The following is a 27,638-nucleotide window of genomic DNA, read 5'->3' as shown; positions in this document are numbered from 1 at the left end:
AAATAAAAAAAAATGGCAAACATGAAAGCAATAAAACTTATTTATAAGTTTTATACTAATATGTAAGATACTTAAAACATTGTTACTTGAATATCAACTAATGAAGTTTCTTACAAATAATTGTTGCAATTGCAATGACATGGTTGTCACTGCCAACAGCAACATCTCCAATAAACATCCTCACTGTCAACATCCAGCATGCTTTAAAAAGCTCTGCATGTGATTTTTTCAAAATCTTTATTGACATATACTTAACTACTATAAAAATTCATCATCACACCATTAAACTGTACAACGTGATGGTTCTAATACATTAAGTGCTGTGAAACCATCACCACCACAGAATGGACGTTTAAGACACATTCTTCATGCCCAAAAGAAATGTGATTACCCTTAGAGCCACTCTCCAGTCTCTTCCTGTCTACCACCACCCTACCCTAGGCAGCTGCTAATCTACCTCACATCTCTATAGATTCATGTGTTCTGGACATTTAATAAAAAGTAAATAAATAATATAAGAGGTTTTAAAGATAGATATGGTCTTCTTTAGCTTAGAATCTGAAATAATTCCAAATGGTTTTGATAATAGGTTTTAAAATACAGTTATTCACCTCATGAGAATAAATTTAATGTTTGCCCTGTAGAAATAGCTTCCATAAAAGAAATTTTAAAACATTAAAACTAAAAATTTTAAAGAAATATTTATTTATGCATAAAACAATAAATCATTATGTTTTAAAATTAGTGCTGCCATTATGACATATCATGTAGCCTAGAAAAACTTCAGTTTATATACATGAGAAAATGAGCAAATAAAGGATAAATGTCTTACTATTATGATCAAAATAATTTGAACTGTGAAAACCTCCTGAAAAAACTGATGACTTACAGTGCCTTATATTAACAGTAGAAACCTAAAGATAATATGTCTACAGTCAAAGAGTTGCAGACTATTACAAGATAGTTGGCACTACAGAGAACTTTTAGTACAACACACCAATTAATTTTATTGTTTTTTTATATAATAATCTCAGTAAATGCTTATCCCAGTTTCTGTTTGTATACATTCGTTAAAAGATGTCACTAATTCTTGAAGTAGTTCATTTTAATTTTGAGTTTCTATAATTTTAAGAAAGTTTTTATATTAAGAAATAGTTTTTCCTCTTTATTAATTACAACTCCCTATAATTATTCTTCCCTAAATGAGCTTCAGTTTGCTATGATGCTGTTAAAGAATAAATCATAATCTGAATACCAAGTGCAAAGAGGCCTGCCATTAGAGTAAAATAAAAGGCTTTTATTTCATTCCAGATGCCATAATTCATAAAACCAAAGATATATCAGCTACTGAATGGTATGAAAATGCACAGTTCATTCATAATAAGCTTGAGGTCAACAGAATGTCTATTTCACATCGAATATTCTTTAAGTCATGTGTCCTTTGGTATTCCTTAAAATAGTTTTCTTTACATGATAGACTTATGCTTATCCTTATAAAATGTTATCTTTTTAGATTGAGCTTAGTCTCAATATTTATGATACTATTCTTTCATTGAATATGAGCTAACTCCCCAGCCTCATAAAATATGCAATCATGCTACTTGTACTTTATTCTAGGTCTCCTAAAAATATTGAAATAAAGAAGGTGATCCCATGATATTACATTAAAAACCTAATTCCAGGTTAACACTGATTCACTTATAATTGTTGTTGTGTTAGAAAAAAACTACCTATGTCTAAATATTTTCCATATCCAAAAAGTTATTACTACATTTCTGAAATCAAGATAGACTCTATAGACATTATCTATCTAAGTTATTGTTGTTTTAACACTACAGCTGATAACAAAATTAGACTTGTTGGACATAATCTGTATTTAGTAATCCTCTATGGGATTCTATGGTTTACCACTTCTCTTTGGAAATTCTCAAAAACTATCATGAGATGGATAAATTTCTCAGTAAAACCACCAAGTAAATTTTTATAGATAAATGTCAAGCCTATGGGTATATGAAGTTTAAAAACAACAACAAAAATAGTAGCAGCAGGTAAAAATTTATTGAACACTAGGTACTAGACATTTTACTATATGACTGAGTATATGACATGTGCCAAGTCTTATGCCAAGTATTACACAGGTATTTTCTCATTTAATTTTTACAACACACTTGTAGAATACCTATTTAGTATACCCTTTTGAGTAAAAAAAAATGCAATCCTCATGGTTAATATAATTAGCACAATCTGTCACAACAGAAAAAAAAACTAAAAATCATAAATTAACACAACAAAGGTTGATTTCCTGTTTATGTAAGTCTAGATACATAGGGCATGCCTCCTCCATAATGTAGCTAGAGCATCTGAAACGTGAGCTCCCCAAGGACTCTGAAGCAAAAAACTGACAGAATGGTGAGTTTAAATGCCTCAATCCAGAAGTGACACACTGACTTCAAGTCACAACCCACAGACCAGAATTAAATAATGTGGTACCAACCAAACTTTGGGGGAAGCTGGGAAATGCAGAGAAGCAAGTGGAATATTTTGTAGGCATAAAAAATTATTGCCACAAGTTACCAAATATCATTTGATCTCTTTTTTCTAAACACAGAACACACTCTTGAAGAGAGATAATTGAAAGTTCCATCAAGTCAAGAATTTCAAGTTGTGTTCAATAGTCTCTTAATCAAGCTGTATATGGTTTTCATCTAAAGACTAATGAATTTTAAAAAAAAGCCAACCGCACCCTGTCCCACCCTTCCATACACAAATTGAATATACAAAGATTGAACAGGGAAAGACTAACTACAAATGGGAAGAACAAGAGGCACATATTAGACACTGGTTTACTCTGTGATGTTATCCTATCTTCAAGATATGAATGGATTCTGGGTTAGTCCTTGATTATGCTTTCTTCCTTTTTTTGAGACATTCTTATGTTTTCTGGAGGTCCATCCTTTCTCATTATCCTCCTTAGCCATATCTCAGGTGGAGGAATTGCCTTAGAGGCTACAAAAGTTTTCTCAGTGCACTTCCTGCTTGCTAAAGATTGCAGACCTAAATGTATCTTGAATAGCCAAAGGTGTTTCAGACTATGATTCTTTGGTAGTACCTTTCCATTAAAATTTCAAATATTTATCTATTTTCTTCTGTCAGTTCAATGTGTCAGTAATTGCATTAAAAATTCTTTTGAAATTGGAGACCACTCAAGGAATTGGAAACATAGTCCATACACATAGATTGGAAAAATGAACACTGTTATACTATCCATATTAACTAAAGAAATATATAGATCTGATGCAATCCCTATCAAAACCCCAGCAGCGTTTTTCACAGAAACAGAACCAGAAGTCCTAACATTTTCAGGGAACTGCAAAAGACCCTAAATAGCCAATGCAATTCTGAGAAAAATGAACAAAGCCAGAAGTATCTTATTCCCTGATTTCAAACTATGCAATAAAGCTATAGTAAAAAAAAAAAAACAGTATAGTACTGGCAGAAAAACAGACATATGGATCAATGTAACAGAATTAAAAGCCCAGAAATAAAACCAAACATATAAATAAAGATAGTTTACTACAAAGGAGCCAAGAACAAACAATGGAGAAAGGAAAGTCCCTTCAAGAAATGATGCTGGGAAAACTGAACAAACACATGCAAAAAATAAAACTAGACCACTATCTAACATTATACATAATGTTAACTCCAAATGGGTTAGAGACTTAAATGTAAGATTTTAAGCTATAAAATACATAGAAGAAAACATAGATGGTAAGTTCCTTGAAATTGGTCTTAAATATATATTGGTGGATCCAACTCCAATGGCAAGAAAAACAAAAGCAAAATTAAATCAATGGGGCTACATGAAACTAAAAAGCTTGTGCACAGCAAAGGAAGCCTTAAAAAATTAAAAAGGCAAACTATAGAATGGGAGAAGACATTTGCAAATAATACATCTGACAAGGGCTTAATATCCAAATATATAAAGAATTCAGATACCTCAACAACCAAAAAACAAATAACCTGTTTTAAAAAAATGGGCAGAGGATCTGAACAGACATTTCTCCAATTATGACATACAGATGGCTAACATAGAAAGATGTTCAACATCATTAATTATTAGGGCAATGTAAATCAAAACCACAATGAGACATCATTCACATCCGTTGGAATGGCTATCAAAAAAAGAAGGAAAGAAAAACAAGAAACAAGTGTTAGGGAGGATGCACAGGGAACCTTCACATTGCTGGTGGGAATGTAAATTAGTACAGCCACTTAAAAACAGAACAGAAATTCCTTTAAAATTATGAATAAAGTTACCACATAAGCTAGCCATTCTACTTCTGAGTATTCATCCAAAGGAAACAAAAAAACACTAATTCAAAAATATATATGCACACCTATATTCACTGCAGCACTATTCACAGTAGCCAAGATATGCAAACAACCTGTGTCCACAGACAGGTGAATAGATACAGAACATGTGAAACACACACACAGGGGAAATCTATTCAGCCATAAAAAAAGTGAAACCTTGCCATTTGTGACCATTTGAATGGATCTCAAAGGCATTGTGGTAAATGAAATAAATAGTCATATGGAAAAAGACAAATACCATGTGATTTCATTGACATGTGGAATATAAAACAAGAACAAAATGAACAAAACCAAAAACAAATTCATGGAGGCAGATAACAGGTTGGTAGTTACCAGAGGGGAAGGGGGGTGGGTGGAGGACTAAATGGATAAAGGGGGTCGATTATATGGTGACAAATGGAAACTAAACTTTTGGTGGTGAGCACAATGCGGTATATACAGATGTCAAATTATAATGTTGCACACATGAAACATAAAAGGTTACCAACTAATCTTAACTCAATTAAAAAATAATTTTGAGTATATGCAGTACCTAGGACTACTTTATTTTTTCTTATTTTTTCTACTATCTCTCACACTAGAAATTTAATGGAAGTTACTATAAAGCTATCTGGAACAATAGGTAGGAATCCCACATACATAATCTAATCTCTGTTCCAAGTTATCATTTTCTTTTTCTAAATTTTTTTGTTTATTAATTGTTGGGTGGATATATATAGAGAAATATCAATTTGTTGTTCCACCTATTTATGAATTCATTGATTGATTCTTCTATGTGCCCTGAACACAGAATGAACCTGCCCCCTTGGTGTATCCAGATGATGCTCTAACCGATTGAGCTACTTCGTCAGGACCTGAGTTATCACTTTCAACTAAGAGGTTTGGATCTTTGTCTCAACGTGTTACTAAATTTGTTTTATATTCGGGACTATATTTGGGACTATATGAGACATGATTTACTATTTAGGACTATAGAGGCAGACAATTTTCCAAAGACACAACACCATGTATTTCTTAACTCTCCATTCTCTCTCATTTTGCCTTGAAAACCAGCTACTTTGCAGAGCTCTTTTTCCTGTTGGGTTACTTGACAAACACAGTCCCAGTACAATCAATACCCTCTTTTTCAACTGGCTACAACAATGCTTGGATTGCCATTATTCCAGTCTCTGACATCAATTTTCTCATGTGATCACTAAGATGATACTATGGTTAAGGTTTTGGTTATGGTAGCAATTTCTGTATTTAGAAAACAATTAATTCTAATTTCTATCACAAACAAATCCTTAAATTTCAGTAGCTGAGCATAGTAAGGGTTCATCTCTTCCTAATCTAAGAACCAGTGCATGTCAGTCGGACCTTGCAGATGTGCTAATGGAACGCGCGGCTTCCAAGGTCCACATAGCAGGGAGAGGATGATGATCTTAATTGTTTCCACACCAAAATGACATTTCACTTTTGCTCACAGTCAAGTGGACATAAATAATCATATAATTCCTACATAACTTCATGGGAAGCTGAGCAATACAATATATGACATTATTGCTTAGAATCAGAAAATAAATCCAAATGTATCTGACTCAAAAGTCTATATTTTCCTTCATGTTATACTGACTTTATTGTAATATAATCTTCCTCTTTTTATTCTTGATAGTAAAAATATTAAAAAAAAATTTTAAACTAATTAGAGCAATTATACTGACATAAAAATGTATTTTGTTTGCTTTTAATTTTAAATGTAGCAACAATGATTTCTAGTTTTATATGCATGAATATGCTCTAATTGCTCATCTGAAGTAATTTAGTTGATATTATTTTATATTCTGGACTAAAATTCAGTCATTCTAGCAAACAGTTTAGGCGAAAAGAAAAGCACTGTTAAAATTGCCTAAAGCACAAGTGAAGTAAAAATCAGCAAGATATGATAAATTAGACGAATTTGAAAGAAAAATGTTGGAGGCAGAAAATACAATGTGTTTCAATGGAAACCATAAAATATCCTTTAGAGTCGTCATTTCAGACTCATATGTGGCTTTAGAGCAAGACAAAGTATGTAATGAAAGCAAAAGAGAAGATTGTATAAATCTGATCACAGGCACTTTGATATAATGACCGCCAAATAATAAACCCTTTGACCTTACATTCTGAATAGGAAATGGCAGTTTTGTTCTCAGAAATGTGTTTTATATAACAGCTGGTACTTTTTGTAAAGGATTTGAATTTACTTCTTCATAACTATGTCTGCACTAGAAAGAAATGCTGCTCTGCTATAACCGCAGAGGGCTGGCCCATCATTCACCTACACTGACTGTAAAGGGTTAAAAAAACTTAACATAACACACACTTTGAGGGTTATAATGTCTGCCTGGTATGGCATGTCCTTTTAGGATGAATCAAGGTATTTATATGTTTAATATCTAACGCTGAGAAAATCTCTTAAAGTATAAGATAAAATAGGCATTCTCGAAGCATCACGTATCTCTAAAACATCGCACCTGCAGTAATGCATCATTTTCAAAAAGAAAAAAATTAAGAGATTTGATTAGGCAATATAAAATAAAACTAGAAGGGGTAATAGGTCTAACTTAAGTTAAAGAAGGTAAGTGCATTTATTTGTTACAAGCTAATAATTTGTAAAACAGGTATTTTGGATAATATTTGTAACAAAAGCAATCAACTATTAAGCTGTCATGTGTAATGTGGTAACATAAATGAGACAATATAATACCTATCCTCATTCACAAGTTACAGGCAGGGCTTTTAAACTTCATCCTACAGAAGTTCCACTGAAACATATCATATAATCCTTACCACTAATATCCTAGCTCCACGAGGAAAGGGTTTTTATATGCCTTATCTACTGTTAGACTTGCATGTCTAGAGCTGATGAGAATATATACATAGTCATAACCTAAAATATAGTAAAAAAACTCAGTGTAATAAAATAATCTCTAAATTTCAAAACCTCCTGAAGGGTTGGGAGGAAGGAGTTAAAGTGGACAAGGATCTGTTCATGCTGTTTATAAGGTGGATGCACATGGGAAAAGGGAAAAAGGCAGGTGCTCTAATCTAATCCCATATCAACTAGAACTCCCAAAAGATAGAAATGATAGTTTCTAGGAGAAAGAGACCTTATCTTCTGAATGCCTTTAGCAGCCTGGTACATGGCTAAAGGATTGTTTATATTAAATAAACACTCTCTGGAAAATATGATATAAACTATGCAACTTTCTGAAATATTAAACAAAAATGTTTGATAATGTCAATCTGTCTCTGTGTGAGGTAAACTCCTAAACCTCATGAGAGATTTCATCTATTTTGCTAGGCCATAGATGCATGTTCTTCAAGGAAAGAAATAACCTGGAGAGCCCACCTTAATGTCCCAGATCCCTCCCTACTTCATCTGAGCCTCTTGATTATTTGTATCTTTTGAATTATTGGTACAGTTTGATACCAGGATAAAATCTCAGATTTATGTAAGTCGAATTTGACAATCCATTCATGTTAAATTGACCTACAGATAACAGAAATTAATGATGGTACATAACATGTAATTATACATCATTCCAATTGGGACGTGTTCAAGATTGTTCAAGACTGAGAGGCTCTGTTTTTAATAATTACACCTGGACAATAGGCATTAATTGAGACTTTCCAGGGCACAACTGAGGCGTATAGTCATAGTAGAAATAGTGAAGTATATTTGTTTATTTTATAACTATTTTGAAAGTTTTGCCAACTTGAAATGTTCTTGTGAGAAAGTGAATTGGGTAAATATAGTCCCATGTGGGGTTTGAAATATTCAGCAACATACGAATTATAAATTATTCTGGCTAACATTGTTGTAACAATGTAAGAATCAGAAAAACATATCTGGCATAAGTAAATCTTATTTCTAATTAAACATTAGAAAATCACACATTACTGTTGCAGATAGTTTTCTTATTCACATTATATTTATCTACATAAATACTAGTATTTAAGAAAGAACTTAAAGTTGAAATTGTGATAAGAGGTGATAAGAATAGCACTTGGACTAATTTATCTTGTTTCAGAATCACTGAACACTTCATGGGCCTCAAGGGAATCTTATACAAGTCCCAATGCTTAAGTGGTTGCTTAAAGTATGAAGATATAAAAACACACAAAATGTGTAACAGATGCTATAAGAACTACTACCTACTCAAGCAGACTTTTTCTGGCGATTTTAGAACCAGCATAAAAACTACTAGTAAGCTAAATGATAAGATTACTGTTTTTACCAACTAACTTAAGAAGAAAAGGGCTTCAAGTGGGCCCATGAAGCCCTTGAAATTACGAATAAAATGAATGTGTGTTCATATGTGAATCTTTGAGCACTAAGAGAGGTTAATTTTTTTAATTATATGCTTATATTTCATTATATTCGTACTTGTGAACAGAAAAGAAAAAAGATTAAGAATCAGGGTTAAAGCAAAACAATATCTGGAGAATAGGTTCACCTAGCCACAACTCATATTGTGAGGCAGTAGTTGCTCACATTCACGCCTTGCTTAATGAGGCCCTTTCTGGCCTGGGGGAAGTTAAGTGCCTATTATCAGACTGTACCACTTTGAAGAATGTTAACCTGAAGCCATTTACTCAAACCTCCTTTACATTAAAGGAAAGGAGGGGTAATCGCCTAACGGCCTTTACCAAACTCTCTCTTCCCTACTTTAACAACCTATATATTATAAGCTTTCTGGTATTTAGGATTAACTTTGGGTATAATGTTTTGATTATTCAAACATTCTGATCATAATGTAGTTTAATACATCATACAATGATGATCAATTTTTAAATTATAAATATAAGAAAATACTCATAACACTAATAATATCTGAATCACAATTTAAGAATTCTGTAACTCAGAACATTGATTTCTTTCTCTCAGTGCCTTGAGTTTATTGTGAACATGAATATTGTAGATTATAAAAATTCTCAAAGTAAATAATTTGGTAATATCTTCACTACTTTATTCCATTCACTCTTACCCTTCACCAACATGGTTCTTGTCTCTGCCATGTTGCAAAACTTGCTGCTCTATGTCAAGGTCACCATTGACTCTCCATGTTCCAAATTCAATAAACACTGTTTTGTTCTCCAATTTCAAGACTGTTCAGCTAGTATTCAACACAGTGGAACAGTATATTCTTTTTGATTAAATTATTTTTATCAAATTAGTATATGTATATATTTTAGAAAGTCAAACACAATAAGACAAAATTTAAGAGTTCTAATGACTACACAAATAATAGGTAAATATTAAATCTTGTTCAGAAATGGTAGTTATGTTAAGCATAAAACTTGACACAGAAATTCATGTTTCTAGAAATAAACTTTAGTTTCTTATTAAAAATGCATTTCATGTATAATACACATATGAAACATATATAATACACACATATATGTATGTTCCCTTCTATACTATGGTATTTTTCCTTATCATTATTATATAATATTTTTAAAAGTAGTATTTTTTCACCAGGCCCATGTGAGCCTCCCCCAAACCACACAGTGTAACTCAGTGGGCCACACAAATTTCATCATTTTCAATGTGTACCATGATTTGACATTTAAGAGAGTTTGAGAAATAATGCTCTACAAGGTTGTAGGACACCTATTCACTACTGTATCTTAAGTGAACATCATGACTATAAAATCTCAGTGAAAAAAATTAATGAATTAAAAAATGAAACACATAATTAGATAAACAGGGTACACAAAGATTTTATTTTACCCTTGTTGACTCTATAGCAATTCATGAAAGTTGTTTTAAAAAGAGGGGAGAATTTCTACTTTTCTGTTTCCTTACTTGTTGCAATGCAACTTCTCTCTCTCAGATAAAGGTTGATTCCACTTATAAAACTGATTCAAAATCACTTAATATTTTTTGTGGGCACAGTATACTGTCAGATGTTATAGAAGAGAGAGGTAAAACCCAGTCATTGTTTACAAGGCATCCCTTTGACAAAAACAACCATAACAAAAGGTACAGTGTGTGGTGGGATGCATCAGACCAAGGCATTAATTGTGATTATAAGGGAAATCAGAAGCTTAGTAGAGAAAACAAATATAATTACAGTATTACAGAATAAGTGTGTAGTAACAGGCAGAAAAAGATGCACTTTCAGGTGGAGGAAAACATATAAGCACAATCTCAGTGCTATATTCTTGGAATTATGAATAGTACTATATAACTAGAACATGGCATTTGTAAAGAAGGAGGAATATTGAGTTCCTCACAGATAGGTAGCAATTCCTTGTTCCCCTACCTTAAATACAACCTGCATGCAAAGCTACAGAGTTAACAAGAAAAATAACCCCAAACCATTATGTAAGATTATGTAAGAACTTGAAAGCCACACCAAAATGTTTATTCTATAGGATATAATCATTTTTAAAGCTTAAAATAAGAAAATCACATAACCATATACATGTTTTTGAAATAATATATTGATAGCAAGATCAGTTGGTAGTCTTTTTGAATAATTTGGGCAAGAAAAAATTGGATAAAAATATGGCCTATGAGTAGTGGACTACAATCTGAGTAGGTAGAGTCTCCCTTTATAAGGTTTTGAAGAGTAACTGATCTGAAAACTTGGTGAGATAATATCATATGGAAATGTGTTATTTGTGGAGCATGGTGATATCTGCCAGAAAGCTCATCCCTTCTCCTCTCCTTGAACTTACCTGAATTGGCCAGACTAAGTTCTGGAATTGGGAATTTCCCAATTCCCATGATCAAACTAAGAGTCCAATGCCCCAGGGAATATAGTCTCACAGGATAAGATAAAACTGCTTTGAGAGAAAGATAACAATCTGGACAATAGAGCCTACTGAAACAAAATTAGAGTAAGAATTTTAAATAATTTAAATGTACTAAAAAAAGGAGAGGTAAAACAAAAGAAAAAGCAGTAATAATAGTACATAAATGAAAATCTTCTGTAAGTAGATGATATAAATAATAAAATGGATGCTGCTGAAATATAATCCATTAGTTTAAAGATTATATTGACAAATTCTCCCAAAAGAAGTCGAGGAAGGATGAAGAGATACAAAAAATATTGAAAGAAATGGGGGACAAAAGTAAAAGTAGTCAGGTAAAACTGGTGTCCCAGAAGAAGAGAAAAATAAGAAGTCAATCTAGGAGATAGTACAAATGACATTGAAGGTAACGTTGATTAAATAACTTGGTAAGATTTGCTATTTATTTTTTTAAAAGCTAAAAGAAATAAACAGAAGAGTATATACATAATAACAAAATTTAAATATAGATAGTAAGATTGAGTCCTAGACAAGAAAGACAATATTAGTCAGACAATTGGCCATAGATGAATATGGTTCACAGATAAGTTAATGATATTATATCAATGTTAACTTCCTGGGTTTTATAATTTTACTATAAGATTATATGATTATATATAAGACAATAGCATTTGGGGAATGGGTGAAGAACATTCAGAAATAATGTGTAATTTTTGTACCTTTTCATAATTTGACATTATTTCAAAATAAAAAGTCAAAATGAAGGGGGAAATATAGATATCAATTATGAAAAAACAAGAAAAAACAAAATAGAAAAAGTAGAACTAGAAAAAATGTAGAACATAGAAACAGGCCTTACTCTTTCAATGAGTATAATACATACGAATAGGCTAAATAAGTTGACCCAGCTGTTCGCTATTTCATGATACACATATAAAACACATAGTCCAAAGTAAAAGAATGGAAAAATATATTAGGAAAACTTTAACTAAAATATAACTGGTGCAGCTATACTAACATCAGGCAAAAGAGAGTATGAGGAAGAACATTATTATGAAGAAAGAGAATAAATATATAATGATGAAAGACTCAAGTTGATGAAAATATGTAACAATTACAATAGCACAGATCCTTAATAAAACCTCTGAAGATGTAATAAACAAAATTTGATAAAATTATAATTCCACAATTATGGCACAATATTTCAATATATCTCATTTCTTGGTTAACTACACAAAAGTCAGCAAGGAAATAATATATTCGAATAACAATGAAAACTTTGATCAAGTGAACTTAGCCTTTATTGTAGCTGTTTTAGCAAGCACCAAGATATAAGTAGAAGCCAGGACTAAAAAAAGATTTCTCCTTATGATTACCATGAAAGCTAAAAGAGGCCACTTCTTAAGAGACTGCTGTAACCTTCCCACTCAGTACTCCAGGCATTGCTGATCTTTACATTGAGGGGAAGTAAGTTAGTAGTCCAGAGAGGGTCTGCAGCTCAAACACAATGCTATTACTTAATATTAAAATAATGGTAGAAGGAGGAACCTGCCAAACTTCCTGATCTTCCAAACTAAGATTTGTCGAGCTCATATTTGAGTATGGTCAGAGAAAAAAATAATGCCAGTCATTCTGAAAGGAAAAACTTCATATTAAAGGAAGGAGAAACACTGTTAAGAAGAAAAGGTATTTCTCATGCTATAAGACTTTGAGTACATGCTGACATGTACAATTTGGTAAAATGGATTAAAATAATCTTAAACAGAAAGATATAATACCTATATTTATTTTTTTATTTTTTTCTTCTTGTTCTTTCTTTATTTCTCTGCCTTTTACTCTCATCTCAGCCCACCCCCCCAACTCTCTCCACCTCCCTCCATTTCCACCCCCCCCCCCCTTGTTTTTGTCCATGTGTCCTTTATACTTGTTCCTGAAAACTCTTCCCCTTTTCCCCTGAAATTCCCTCCCCTCACCTCTCTGGTCACTGTCAGCCTGTCCTCTATTTCAAGTGTCTTTGGTTATATTTTGCTTGTTTGTTTGTTTTGTTGATTAGGTTCCTGTTAAAAGTGAGATCATATGGTATTTGTCTTTCACTGCCTGGCTTATTTTGCCTAGCATAATGCTTTCCAGCTCCATCCATGCTGTTGCAAAGGGTAGGAGCTCCTTCTTTCTTTCTGCTGCATAGAATTCCATTGTGTAAATGTATCATAGTTTTTTGATCCATTCATTTATTGATGGGAGAAAATTTTTTTTCCTATTTTCCTCCTCTAAAACCTAGGTGTGTCTTATGGTCCAAAAAATACAGTATCTTCCCTTTAATTCTAAATGACAACTTTTCTGAATATTGTAACCTAAGTTGTAGGTCTTGCTTTTCATCACTTTCAATACCTCTTGCCAGTCTCTTCTTGCCTGCATAGTTTCTGTTGAGAAATCAGCTGACAGTCTTACAGGAACTCCTTTGTGGGTAACAATGTTTTTCTCTTTTTGTTTTTAAGATTCTCTATCTTTAACCTTTGGCGTTTTAATTATGATGTGTCTTGGTGTGGTCCTCTTTGGGTCCAACTTGTTTGGGACTCTCACTGATTCCTGGATTTGCATATCTATTTGTTCACCAAATTAGGGAAGTTTTCTTTCATTATTTTTCAAAAATTTTTCAATTTCTTGTTTTTCCCTTCTCCTCTGGAATCCCTATGATTCAGATTTGGCACTTTTGGAGATGTCCAAAACTCTGATGCTCTCCCCATTTTTATGAATTCTTGTTTCTTCTTTTTGTTCTGAATAACTGTTTATTCCTTCCTTCTGTTCCAAATGGTTGATTTGAATCCCACCTTCCTTCCTTTCCCATTTGGTTGCCTGTGAATTTTTCTTTATTTTACCTCATATAACCTTCATTTCTTCCCTTATATTGTTTCTGTACTCAATGAGTTCTTTGAGCATCCTGATCATCAGTGTTCTTAACTCTGCATCTGATAGGTTGGCTATCTCTGTTTCATTTGGTTCTTTTTCTGGGATTTTGCTCTGTCTTGTCATTTAGGCCATATTTCTTTGTCTCTTCAATTTGGTAGCCTTCTTTTGTTTGCTCCTTTGTGTTAGAGCAGCTTTGCCTGTCTTAGTGCACCTGTTAAGTTGAATGGAGTGGAGCCTTAGGTATTAGCCAGAGCGGGGCAACCCACTTAACTGCTTTGTGGCTCTGTGTGGGGGAAGGGCTCAGAGAGGGGACAATGACAATGCATGGCTTCCAGAGCCTTGTCTGGCACTTGCCCTCTTTCTAGACACTTCACCTACTTCCCACGTGCCACTGGCACCCTTCTAGTTGTTGCCCTGGTGGTGATTCCCGGAGTGGATGAGTGGGTATGTTCTAAGTCCATGTGGGCCCTTTAAACTGACTCTCCTGAGACACTGGTAGTTCCTTCTGCAGCCCCAACCCCCACTGGTTTTTACATCCAGAAGTTATGGGGTTTTATCTTCCTGGTGCTGGAACCCTGGGCTGTGCAGTCTAATCTGGGGCTGGGATAGCTCACTCCCACGGTATCCCTCCCAACTTTTATCCACCACACATGAATGTGCGACCACCTGATCTGCCACTACCTCTCCATGCCACACCACATCCTCAACACCCCAACTCCATGACTCTACTCCACCTAACTGTCTGGATGAATATGGCTTCTTTAAATCTGTGGTTATCAGACTTCCATGCAGTTCTATTTCTGGCAGTTCTGGGTGTTTTTTGTTTTGAGGTTAGTTGTAATGCTTGTGGTCATGCAAGGAGCATGTCTACCTATGCCTGCATGTTGAGTGGAGGACCTAAAAAGAAGCTTGAAAGCCATAACAGAAAAGTGACATATCATACACAAGTGATTTTTAAAATGACAATGAGCAGCTATATCAGTGGAAACTTTGCAGGTTGAAAGGCAGTGGGATGATGTATTTAAAGTGCTGCTATTTAAAAAAGAAACTGTCAACTGAGAATTCTATATTTGGTAAAACTATGACAGTTAATTTTGTGTGGTACTTTGGTTAGGTCTTCATGCACTACTCTATAGATGTTTCTGTGAACATATATTTTAAATGAGATTAACACTTAAATCAGTAGACCCTGAGTAAGAAAGGCAAATAAGAACATTAAATAATATAATGGTCAATTCACCAAAATATATAATAATTATAAACACACATGTACCAAACCTCAGAGGTACAAAATATATGGTATAAACCTTTACAGAACTGAAGGCAGAAACAAAACATCTCTACAATAATAGTGGGAGGCTTCAATGCCTCCCTTTTAATATAGGTTAAAACAACCAGAGAGGAGATCTGTAAATAAACATAGACTTGAAGAGCACTATAGGGCAACTGGACCAAACAAGCATATATAAAACAGGAGGACATTCATTTTTCTCGAGTACACATGTAACATTATCCAGGACATGCAGTATGTTTATAAAACAAATCTAAATATATTTTAAAATACTGATATCATACCAAGTATATTTACCCATCACAAAGAAATGAATAAGAAAAATTAGAAAATTTACAAATATGTGGGAATTAAATGGCACACTCTTAAACAAACAATGAATCAAATAATAGGTCACAATGAAAATTATAAAATATCTGAGAAAAATAAAAATGAAAATACAATATCCTAATACTATGGGTATAGAAAATTCAGTGCTAAGAGGCAAGTGTATGGCTATAAATGATTACATTATGAAAGAAATAAGATCTCTAACTACCTAACTTTATAGCATCTGGAATTATAGGAAAATAAAATTCAACTCAAAGCTAGCAGAGGAAAGGAAAAATAAATATTAGAGGAGAGATCAACAAGATAGAGTTATAAAAACAAGAAAGAAAATCAATGAAAACAAAATTTGTTTCTTCAAAAAAAATAAGCAAGATCAACAAACTTGCCTACAAAGGCCAAGGGGGGAAAAAAGAGATGGTTATGCAACAATATGAATGTACTTAATGTTAAAGTGAAAAACTGTTAAAATGCTAAATTTTGTGTTATATAACATTTTACCATTAAAATAATACAAGATAAATACCTAGAACCAAGGAATATTTTTTTATTGAAAAGCCACGATAAATTAAGTAGAAAGAAAATTCACCTTAGCTAACACACAAATATCTATGAGACAAATCACTGTGAATTTGCAACACAGCTGTTATAAAGAGAAAATGCTAAAAGTTTCCAAGCAGAAGAGAAAAACTATAAACAGATGTTTATATACAGCAAACTAAGAATTAAATAGCAATATACATCTCAGAGGTAACACTGGAAGCTAGAAGACAATAAAGCAATTAAAAATTTTTCTGAAAGAAGTTCTACACAGTCAAATCATCAACCAAATATAAATGTAGAATAAAGACCTCTTTAGGCTTAAAGGTTTAAAAAAAATTACCTCCTGTTTATAATTTCTCAGTAAACTCATCAGCAAGATAATGCATTAAAATAATAAAACAAGAAAGAACAAGATACAGCATCCTGGAAATAAGGGTGCCCAATAAAGTATAGAGACAAATTGTTGAGATCAAAGTTGAAGAAACAATAGCCACTAAGATCAGGTTTAGATAGTAAGCACTCCTGAAGAATTCAGCAAAATGAAAATCACAAGTAAAAATGGCTTGAAAACAAAAATATATATAATGCCCTTGGGGAGAGTAGTGGTTGAGTACTATGAGATTTTCATGCAAGTTTTTAAAAAGAACTAGTATTAGGAAGCTAATATATTCTGTGGTTCAGTTATGAATAGTGTTTACATAGTCATAAATATTAAATCATTAAATATTAGTTAATATAGGAGACCGTTCTGTGTGGTGTGGGCCCAGACAGGACCCATGCCCACGAATAGGTTCTCCGGTGGGGAATCAGGCCTGCAATGTACTTAGGCTGCTTTGAGACTTGCTTTTGCTAAAACTCCCCCACCCTGAATTGAGGCAGCAAACATTTACTGCATATCTTTAAAGTAACTTCCTAAAATCCATGCTAACCTTCCAAGGATGAGTGTAACCGGTTCAACCACTTTTCCCTTTGCATTTGTAAATACCCTTCTTCTGTGATGTGATTAGTGGCATCATCTCCTTTGTTTTCTGTAAAAGGTCACCACCTAAAGCGAACCCGTTTATAGTAAATGAGGACCATCATGTAATGTGCCCAGAAAAGAAATAAAGGCCTGTCAAGGCAAGGGCCCAGGCTTTTTTCTCCTCTTGAGAGAAAAGCCATGCCATCCCTTTTCCTCCACAGGACTCGGTAGTCCGTGTGAATTTCTCATATCTCACCCACAATGTGGCAGACCCCACGAGCCAGGGTCCTCATCAAGTTAACCCCCAAACAGTGATAACTCTATTAGAATAATAAAGGAAGAAGCATGTAAGAATGTGTACTAGGGTGATTTATAACTTTCTGTATCTGTATATTTATAAAATGTTAAGTGAGATATGAATATTTTATCAACAAATGATCAGCAAATACTTCATGGAATCTTATATTTATAGTTCAAAATTAACATGCCCAATTTCTAAAGAATTTACTCTTCTTCAAATCCAGTTCAAATATAACTTAAAAATTCATATAACAAACCTTTTTGAATGAGATCTCTTTGTTTTTTGCCAATATCTTTTGTTTTTAATTCATATGAAGGAGAGAAAACCTGTTTTTTCCATTTACTAGAATATTCTAAAGCAGCAGGAAAACATATACTCTGTGGAAACAAAAGCAATGATACCAATGATAATCATATATATATATGATATGATAATATATGTGATATGTATACATATGTATATACACATGTATATATATGTAATATATGTGATAATATATGTGATAATATATATGATATGATTATATATATATTTCAGAGTTCTCAAAGAATTCTCACATGTATTTATCACCACTGATTTTTATTTTAAAACAACCAAAACCTGTGAGACAGACCAGGGTTTGGAAAATAAAAATAACTCCATTGAGTGTGATTTTGATAAATTGCTTTTCCTATTAAGAGTTGAGGATATACTTTGCATGATGCAAAAAGGGAGCCTTTCAGAAAGATGCCATGACTAAAGGAATAAGTGGAGGAGAGAAATAAGGTATATACAGAGAAGTGCTAATGTTTAGCGTTGCCCAGAAAGCCTAAAAAAAGACTCAGAGTAAGAAAGGAGAGGCAGAATTATTTCACAGAACACTAAAAGGCAGGAACATATGAAAAAAGAGAAATTGGACTAGAATAATCACAAGTCTTAAAAATACAACTGTATTAGATATGTGTGGAAGGAATTACAAATACAATGTTGAAAGGAGCTCTGCAAAGAATGGGGCCACCCTCAGATGTAAACTGGACAATGTCTGTAATGTGGTTGGAAATGTTTAATAACTAATGCTGAGTTACTGTTTTTCTCTTCACAGTTCATCCAGGAGTGATTCAGAGGATCCATCAGGAACCCAGGTTCTTTCAAAATTTATCAGCTCTATCTTATTGCATCTACATGACTGCTCTACTCAATGTTGACTATTAGTCAAGATAGCTACTAGAGTGCCAAACACAATGTGTGCATCTCAGTTAGCAACATGGTGGAAAGGGTAAAATGATAAAAGGCAGGCTGTGTGTTCTTAAGAAACTCCCAGAGGTCCTTCCAAACAACTTTGGTTTATATCTCATTGGCCACCCATAGCTACAAAGGAAAGGATAAGAAATATGACCTTTTTTCTAGGTACTTGGCTGTCTGGAGTAAAATTGGGGATCTCTTTTCCCAAAAGAAGAAAAAGACAGATATTGGTAGGCAAGCAACTATAGTCTGCCACAGAAAAAAATATGAGAATCTTTTGTGAGGATATACATTTGTATTCTGAAAAACCTTCCCAAAATATCATGCTTTCCTTGACAGGAACCACTGGTCTTAATTCTAAAAACTCAAAATAAATTGTCTTCAGATGGATCTCCTTTCTGAAATGTTTGTTTTTGTATATTTGTTTCTGGAAAACATGTAGAGTACTTATCATTTGCATTGTGTTAAAGTGCTGTACATATACTCACTTATGTAATATTGTGACAACCATGAGCTATGCTCGTGACCCTGGAAAATGTTGCAGACATCGTATACTGAAGACAATACTTTTCCTTCAAACTTATTACTGCTTACTTCTAATTTTTCTGATCAGCACCACTTTCATCCATTGACAGGAAGTTCACATCAACTCTCTAATATGTGATAGCTGACAGAATTTTGAAATAGGGAACTCATTGTCACATTTCCCCTACCTTGACCTGTCCACTTATACAAACATCCTTTATTCTGTAATTTAGCAGAGACATTTGGATATGTGTCCTGGCCCCTGTATTTAAAATCTTCTGCCAAAACCTCTATACCATATAATAGAGATATATTTAATTAAATATCCTTAGGTTTCTTTTTATCTTTTAAATATTATAAGTAATGTCTCTACTAAAAATGATTTGTCTCTATACAGACTTTTTGAATGCTCATGACAGGTACTAACTTATAGTCTTGGAGTAAACTGAAGTTTTTGTTCTTCACTAAAAAATCATTTACTGATCTTATACAACACAATTTCTTGGGACAATATTTTTTCAGTATTTACATTAAAAAAGTATACTTTTGTTAGAAAAAAATAAATAGGCATTTTTGAGCTCAGATATTCTTCTTAGAGTTAGAAATTTTTCTTATGGTTGCCAAGAATAATTTTAATATGATACAGTATCAACACATTATCAAAATATGACTAAGTAATGTTACTTCTACTTTAATGTGGGTTTAATTCTTTAATAGAAACTAAACAAAACATTATTAAAATGTAGACAATTGCTTTGCAACCAAATCTGTAACAATCAATTTCAAATGCTTGTTAAACCTCAAATTTGACCATCAATCCTCCCCAAATTACATCATTTTAACTTTTTATGCCATCATCTTGTAGCTTCTTACTTCTAGAATTTTTCTGTATTTTAGTAATCTTTTTGTCTCTCCCTCCTAACAATATAATTTATCATATATTAAAATCACCTCAAATTCTATTTCAACCATAGAAATGGATCCTCTCTTCTTCTAGATCTCACACTTATATCTGACACATGAGAAAATAATAAAAGTGGAATATAAGGATATATTCAACAACTCCATTTCTACTAGTACTTATACCTTTACCTTCCCTTAATAGAATAAAAAATTAAAGTTAAAAGTATACATCTGTCTGTCAAATCTGAGTATCCACTCTCTAACATAAATATTGTTAGTCATTTACAGAACCATAAGATTTAAAAGTCCCCTCATTAAATAAATAATTACTTTCAGCAAAAGAGTTTTTTAGCTCTCCAATTTATCCTTCTTCATGTATTCATATGGCATCCTTTGTCATCACTTGAAATCATTTTCCTTTCCCTGGCTTTATAAAAGAAGAATTCGTAACAAAGGGTGTATATGTGACAGTGAAACAAATTCATAGGGAGACTCTAAAGCCCAGAATGAACTCAGGCTTACACAAGTTGTCAAGGTACAGAAAATGTCCTACTCTTTCATAGGTACTGCAAGAAGAAGAAGGGAGTCTGTGCCCACTCACTGATTGAACTTTGAAGTAACAGAGAAAAAACAGTTATCAGAAGCCTTGGAATAATCAAATAAATATCTTGTTTTAATAACAGAAAGTATATTCTATTAACTAAATTACCTTAAACACTGGTATTTAATGACTTAAGAAAATATTTTAAGGATGTTTTGTAGCACTGAGAAAAGGGATAATCAGTAAGGACCAGTATAAAGTGACAACAAACTAATAATTTCAATCTTAACAAAGTTAATTCTGGTATAAATCTTGTTGATATGAGAAACCTGCATGTCAGCAATATTTAATAAATGGTTTCACTACTTATAAAAAGGCAGTATGATTAGGTGGAGTTCAGAGATGTGGAGTCTTCACGTGGAAAAGAGTAAAGGTTCATCAAATGATGCCAACCTGAAAGGACATCTCCGATGACATGATATCTATTCTTATCAATATTTATATGAATGATTTGAATAAATATATAAAGGAAATGCTTATCAAATTTTTCTATGAGGTAGTAAAAAAACAAAAGCAGTTAACACACCACACAGAAACTTAAAGTATTATCAATAGACTGTAGCAATGGGTCAAATTCATCAGATGAACTTCCATAGGAATAAATATTGCAGTTGAATAAAATTAATTTTATATCATTTAATTAAAAACATGAGTAATAGATTAAAATGTTATAGTTCAGAGTAAATTAATTAACAGTTCATTGTGTGATGCCCTTATACTATATACTGTACTAAGCATTTCATCCAGAATACGGGAAATTGTAGTCTTACCATATTCAGAACTATAGCTGAAGCACTGTCAGGTCAAGGCAAAACATTTTCAGAAGATTATGGATAATCTGGAACATGGAAAGAAAGCAGCCTAGCTACTGAATTATTTTTAAAGTGAGCTGTATCTGATTAAATCCAGAATATAAAAGAGGTAACAAAGAGAGATTCAGACTCCTCACCGCCTTCCACTTCCATCTCCCTCATCTTCTACAAGGATATCACAACATTTATGCAATTTCATTTTGTTTGCTTGTTTGTGTTACAACTTGTTTTTTGTATTGTTTTTTATTTTTTATTATTGTTCTATTACAGTTGTCCCAATTTTCCCTTGTTGCTCCCCCCCCCCGCCACACCTGACCCCCATTCCCACAGTCATGGTTTTTATTATGATGATTTTAAAACATAGTCCACCGGGGCAAGGACTTTGCTTGTCTTGATTATGCAGTGCTAAGAATAACCCTTGGCATGAGCAGTTACTCAATATTTACTTGTTAAATGTTGGATGAATAGTACCAAACAGAAATACTAGGAGGAATAAGTGGAAGTTTAGGAACTTTGGTTCAGTAATAATTGATTCAATATAATATAAAATGAAACTCCATTTTTTGGAGAAAGTCCAACAACCAGATAGAATTTTATCAGAAATTCCTAGCTTATAATTTTAGAAGACTCTATTCCAGGTCACACCTCAACATTCCCTTCTTTTATTTTGAAATCTTACATCCACTATAGTTATTCCAAAGTTTTTAACTCAACAGCTCTTTACAACCTCCCATCCCCTTCTTCTAAGCTCTTCATCAGGTACATCAATGTAGACCTCAATTTTTTAGTCTCATCTGTTTTACCATTCCTCAATATCCCCAACCCTGCACACACAAAAAAACACAAATATAACCATCTTGTAGAAATAATTATGTCTCTACTCATGCATATCCCTTTATCTACCTATTCTCTTGATATTATATTACAATAAGTCAAGAAATGAAAATGGTAAGAAAAGAGCTCTCCACTGATGCTATTGAGTGAAGAAGTTAAAGTTAAAACTCATCTATAATAGGTATGGAAGTGAAGAGAGACATCTGTATATTAAGAATCTCATCCAATAATAATAAAAAATTCTGATGCATTGAAGCCATGCCGTTTTTGGTAAAAAATTGCTCAACACTCAGCACAGTGTGGGCAGGTGTGCTCATAAACCACCCATTATGAAGTGGACAAATGTGTTGAGTCTTTAAAAAACATTCACTGAAGTTGAACAAAGCCTCTCATGACAATCCCAGCTGAAACACTGGTACAAATGGGTTCCCAGAACACTCACCTAGTGGGAGAAGCCTGTACTACAAGGGGCCTGCCCTCCAGAAGATAATTCCAATTTGTGGGGCCCTCCCTCACAATAGATGAATTATATAATATGTATACCTATATACATGTAGATACAGTATATATACACATACTCAGGTGATATATATTTATATAGGCTTAGTAAAGTGCTATCACTGACCCTGCTAGCCAGCCTACAAGTTCTTCAGCCTCAGTACAAATCTAAATCTGCATGCCTTCACAGTGTATTTATTCCTCACAGAACTCTTAACAACCTCAGCCCTACTGCTCTTATTGGAAATATTTCATCCATGGTGCAAATGCTTTTTATTTACATGAAGTCCAATATTCATGTAGTTGGATAAAAGGATTCAAAATGGTAGTTACTAAGAGTTCCCAAGGTACAAACAGCCCTATGTTAGGCCCTTAAGCTATTAAAGGAGGACTTGTCTGAATCCTTGTATTTTATTAAACAAAGATTTAAATGTTAAAGAAATGTCTGCAATCTACTGTGAGTCTCTCTAGCCTTCCTAGGTGAATATTGTGAGTGAAAATCCATTCTTAGATGGAATATCTCTAAACTAACTTAAGCAGACCAGAGAACAGTAGTATAATTTAATAGTTAATATTTTCCAGGATACAGCACCTAAATTTGTTTTGAGAAAATTCAGTCCTATCAATTTCTAGATGAGTCATAAAATAGAAATCTTTGTCATTCAAGGCTTAGGCCAATATTGAAATACATTAAAATGTCCACTCTCCCTTACCTTGAACAAATAAAAAATTCATTCCAAGTGGTAAAGAATGGTCATTTCATTGATTGTGTTATCTTTTTTAGAAAAAGACAGACAGCTTAAAAGGTTTTGCATTAGCAGTCTTTGAAAAGCAAATTTTAGATGGTATGTAAATTTTTAGATGGTATCACTGGATATAACAATGATAGAATTAGCTTTGTTGTATGAAGAAGTAAATAATTTCACTGAACATTTTTATACAAGTTTAAAGTTGTTAAAATATTTGGCATGGATGCACTGCTAAGTGTATTTCTCTTTTCAACTTTACACTTATCTTGTGTGTGCAGCTGATATCCCTAGTGTCCAATCAGAGACAGGTTTTCATCCTGTGGTCCAGGGAACCATGTGCACAATTCCTTTAACACTAATGAGAGGTGAATACACAAATCCAGCCCACTTACTTCAGTGAAAATGGACCCATAATTTTTTTTACCCAGAAGAAAAATACAGTGATAAAGTTTAAAGATGAAAAAAATACAATTAAACTCTTGAGGTGTACCATTAGTTAATGATAGTAAGCAAACATTACATTTTGCTTTGAGGATAGTGAGTTCCAGATTTTCATTTAGGTCCTCATGAATTCTAATAATCATGGCTCTCTACATGATAGCAAGAAATCTAAAAAACATGAATGATAGGTTTCTCACATTTCAGTGAACTCAAAAGTTAAAACTAAAAAGGAAAGGTATGTGTTTTACATATTTTCTTCTACCTCTATTTCCACTAAGATCTTTGTTTTGAAATAAGTATATGGATTTCCTATAAATATTTAGAAATTGAAAATATACACTATTTCATGCATAAAGACTTGGCACCTATTTAAAAAAGTGTGGATCTTGTATAAAACTCTAATACTGTCTCTAAAATAGTATTTTCAAGATTATATCAGCATTTCTAAGATGTCGGGGGGAAATGACTTGGCATAGTGTATCAGAACAATTGCCCCCAAACAAGTATCCTAACTCTAATAATAGCAAAAAGAAACATTAAATGAAAAGTTAAAGCTATTCAGCAAAACATTTTTTATTTTCTTAATAACCCAGTAAGTATCTGCCATTCATTAATTGACCTATGTCATTTATTTATATATCATCAGACTATGGCATTTCTGGAGTAATGAATTTTATTATAAAAACCACAGTATGTGGTAACCCCTTTACTTCCTCTGTTTTCTGTGTTCTGAGTTCCAGTGTAACAATTCTGGCAAGAAAATCATTCTACTCCATAGTTCGTAACTCTGTAAGATCCTTTTGCACTCAATATTTTATTTTTGATTTGCATCTTATTTTTAATCTGTGTTCTTTCCATGAATACCCTAGTTCCTCTCACCTCACATATAAAAATATCAACAATTGGTAGGATTCTGTTAGCTATTCTTTTCATAGTATCACAGTGGGTTAATATTTTCAGAAAATAAATCCATGAGCTATAAATTATAATGAAAAACAATCTAAGTGGAATACTTATTTTATAAGAAATAAATAGTATTTCATATCAATAAATATTTGTTGAGTACCTCCTATGTGCCTTTTCACTGGGCTGGTAATGGGTACTAAAGCATATAAAATACAACCTGCCAGAAAGCAGCTTGTATTCCTACAGTTAAAAGCATTCACATAACACAGCCACCTTCAAAGGAAGTGGGACATAAATAAATGTTAATAAAAACAGATACCAGAAAACAGTTAGTAGTAATATTCCAATTAATTGGATAAATCATTTCCCCTAATATTAAAAAGAACAAGTGTTTCTTCTTAGTTTCATCATGGACTTTGTTCTTTTATTTCATGCTTCAAATTAAAGCAAAGAGGCAAACAGGTAATGAGGTATAATTCTGGAACTAATTTAATTCATAAACAAAAGAACGCAACAAATCATATTCCAAAAAGGAGGTTTTGGCCCTGGCATTCAAAACTTAATTTGAGGTGAATGAACAAAGGCATTTCAGTGCCTACTATGAGATAGATTGTTTGATGTCATAATTGTAGGAAGAAAGGTAATACACTGAAATGGAGATAAATTGGAGGGAGGACACGTAGTAGTACCTTTGTACTATATTAGCCCTGTCTATGAAAAGGTAGATATGATGCCCTCAAATAATAGGCTCACGGATTCATAGCAGCCAAGATCAAATATAGTTATTTTTACTGAGCTTAATTCTAACACTGGAAACTCGCATAACATGCAGCAATGTTTTTCTTCTGCAGGAAAAGCTGTGAGATATAATGCTCTATTCCTGTAATCATCTTTTCCTTCCTGTGGAGCTACTAAATACCCAACATACAAACTCTATTCTCCTTCCAATTCTAGGACCTAAAGCAGGACTCAATAAGCCTCTTCAGATCAATCCTTAGAATTCCCTATTAATTTGCCTTTGCTCATAACCTAACACATAGTCCTGGTAATTAGATTTTTATCTCATTCTTCACGTTCCATCATTCTATTATGCTTTTGCAATGTTTCCAGTTCTCACTTAACATCTTCCTTGGGTTATTTCCCAAGCCTCCATTCTAGCAACCTAGTCTTTAGCATCAGTTTTGTTCTTAAAATAATCCTGCAGCACAGCTCCTAGGCTTTGGTGCCTGATGGCAGACAACATCAACACCAACCTTCTATCTCAGCCTGGCCCAGTCTCAATGCTGATGAACTTTCCACCCATGTGTACAAATGATTGCACAAATTGTACACATGGTCAGTTGGTGGTGCTAGGCAAGTGGGCAGAGCTTACAGTACTTCTTGAATACAAAGCTACGGGCCAGACTGACCACCCTTTGCTAGTTCCTGTCACTGTAACCTTTTACCTCCTGTAATGCTCCAATCCAAATTATCTCTTACCCTAGTACATTTTGCTTCAATTAATATACTATTTCCTATAAATTATAAGATTAAAATTATGTTAAATTTCTACTATGACTGATATTTTAAAAACTGTAAGTGTTATCAGAAAGTTGAATGCAACTGGAAACATGAATTAGGCAGGCATAAAAAGATAGATATTACAAGGGGGGACCCAAAAACACCCCATAGTGCACGCTTCCCCTGCTATATGAATTTTCTAGGAACCCATCTGTATCAGTGTACCAGCTGGTGGTGTTGTGAGAGGCTGTTTTTGGCTTCAGTGAACTTTTTTTTGAAGATTCTTTCAATGCATTTGCCCATTTCATGATGAGTGACTTACGAGCACACCTGCCCACACTACACTGAGTGTTCAGCAATTTTTGACCAAAAACAGTATGATCCCTATGCCCCACCCTCCCTATTCACCAGATCTTGCTCTAACAACTCTTTTTTGCTTCCCTGTGTGGAAGAGGTAAAAAAAAATGGTGGAGGCACTAAAAGGCATCAAAATCAATGGGTTCAAATACTCTTTTGAGCAGTAGAAAGAATGTCTCGATAGGTGTATTGCATCAAGCGGAGAGTACTTTGAAGGTGACTGAAGTTTAACATGTAAGAATTAACACTTTTTTAAATAAATAAATTCTTTTTTGGGAGGAGGTCTCCCCTTGTTCTTTATTTACATAAGGAAAACAAGAGGGAAGCAGGTAAGAATAACAAGGAAATGAAAACAGTGAAGACACTAAACTGGCTGAAGTGTACTCTTTATAATAGAATATGAGAAAAGACATTGAAAAGGTGAACTGAAACAAAATTTTAAGAGGCCCATAAATTACCAAAATCTACAGCCTCTATTATGCTTTTTCATCTAGACTCTGGAACCCTTCCTACATCCTCTTGTTATTTGTCCATAATATTTCACTATCTAGAAAACTTCTGGCTAATGGGTATGTCTCCACTCTTTACTCTCTACTTGATATTACAAACAAAACAAATAATCATCCTAACATTAGGTCGTTCACTACTGTATATAAAAGTTTGAATAACAAGCATAACTTATTAATTCTAAATAATTTGATATGCATATTTGCACTTTATTAAAATGTATAGATGTTTTCTTACCAAATAATCATTTTAATCCCCCAGGTGAAAATTAATGTGTCTATTAACAGCACTATC

At 33.2% G+C, this 27,638-nt stretch overlaps 1 protein-coding gene across 1 annotated transcript in view; it reads right to left on the bottom strand.

The window, feature by feature from the left end:
* LRRIQ3 (leucine rich repeats and IQ motif containing 3) overlaps positions 1-27,638 on the bottom strand; it is a 100,767-nt gene that overhangs the window by 13,798 nt on the left and 59,331 nt on the right. Inside the window, exon 7 of the mRNA XM_045835614.1 lies at positions 17,747-17,867. Coding sequence (XP_045691570.1) covers positions 17,747-17,867 — 121 coding nt within the window. The remainder of the gene's footprint in view (positions 1-17,746; positions 17,868-27,638) is intronic.

Source organism: Phyllostomus hastatus, unplaced genomic scaffold (assembly GCF_019186645.2).
Source record: "Phyllostomus hastatus isolate PE091 unplaced genomic scaffold, TTU_PhHast_1.1 phas_contig_209, whole genome shotgun sequence".
Lineage (NCBI taxonomy): Eukaryota > Metazoa > Chordata > Mammalia > Chiroptera > Phyllostomidae > Phyllostomus > Phyllostomus hastatus.
Note: the sequence above shows the minus strand (reverse complement) of the source record. Positions and strands in the feature narration are given on the sequence as shown.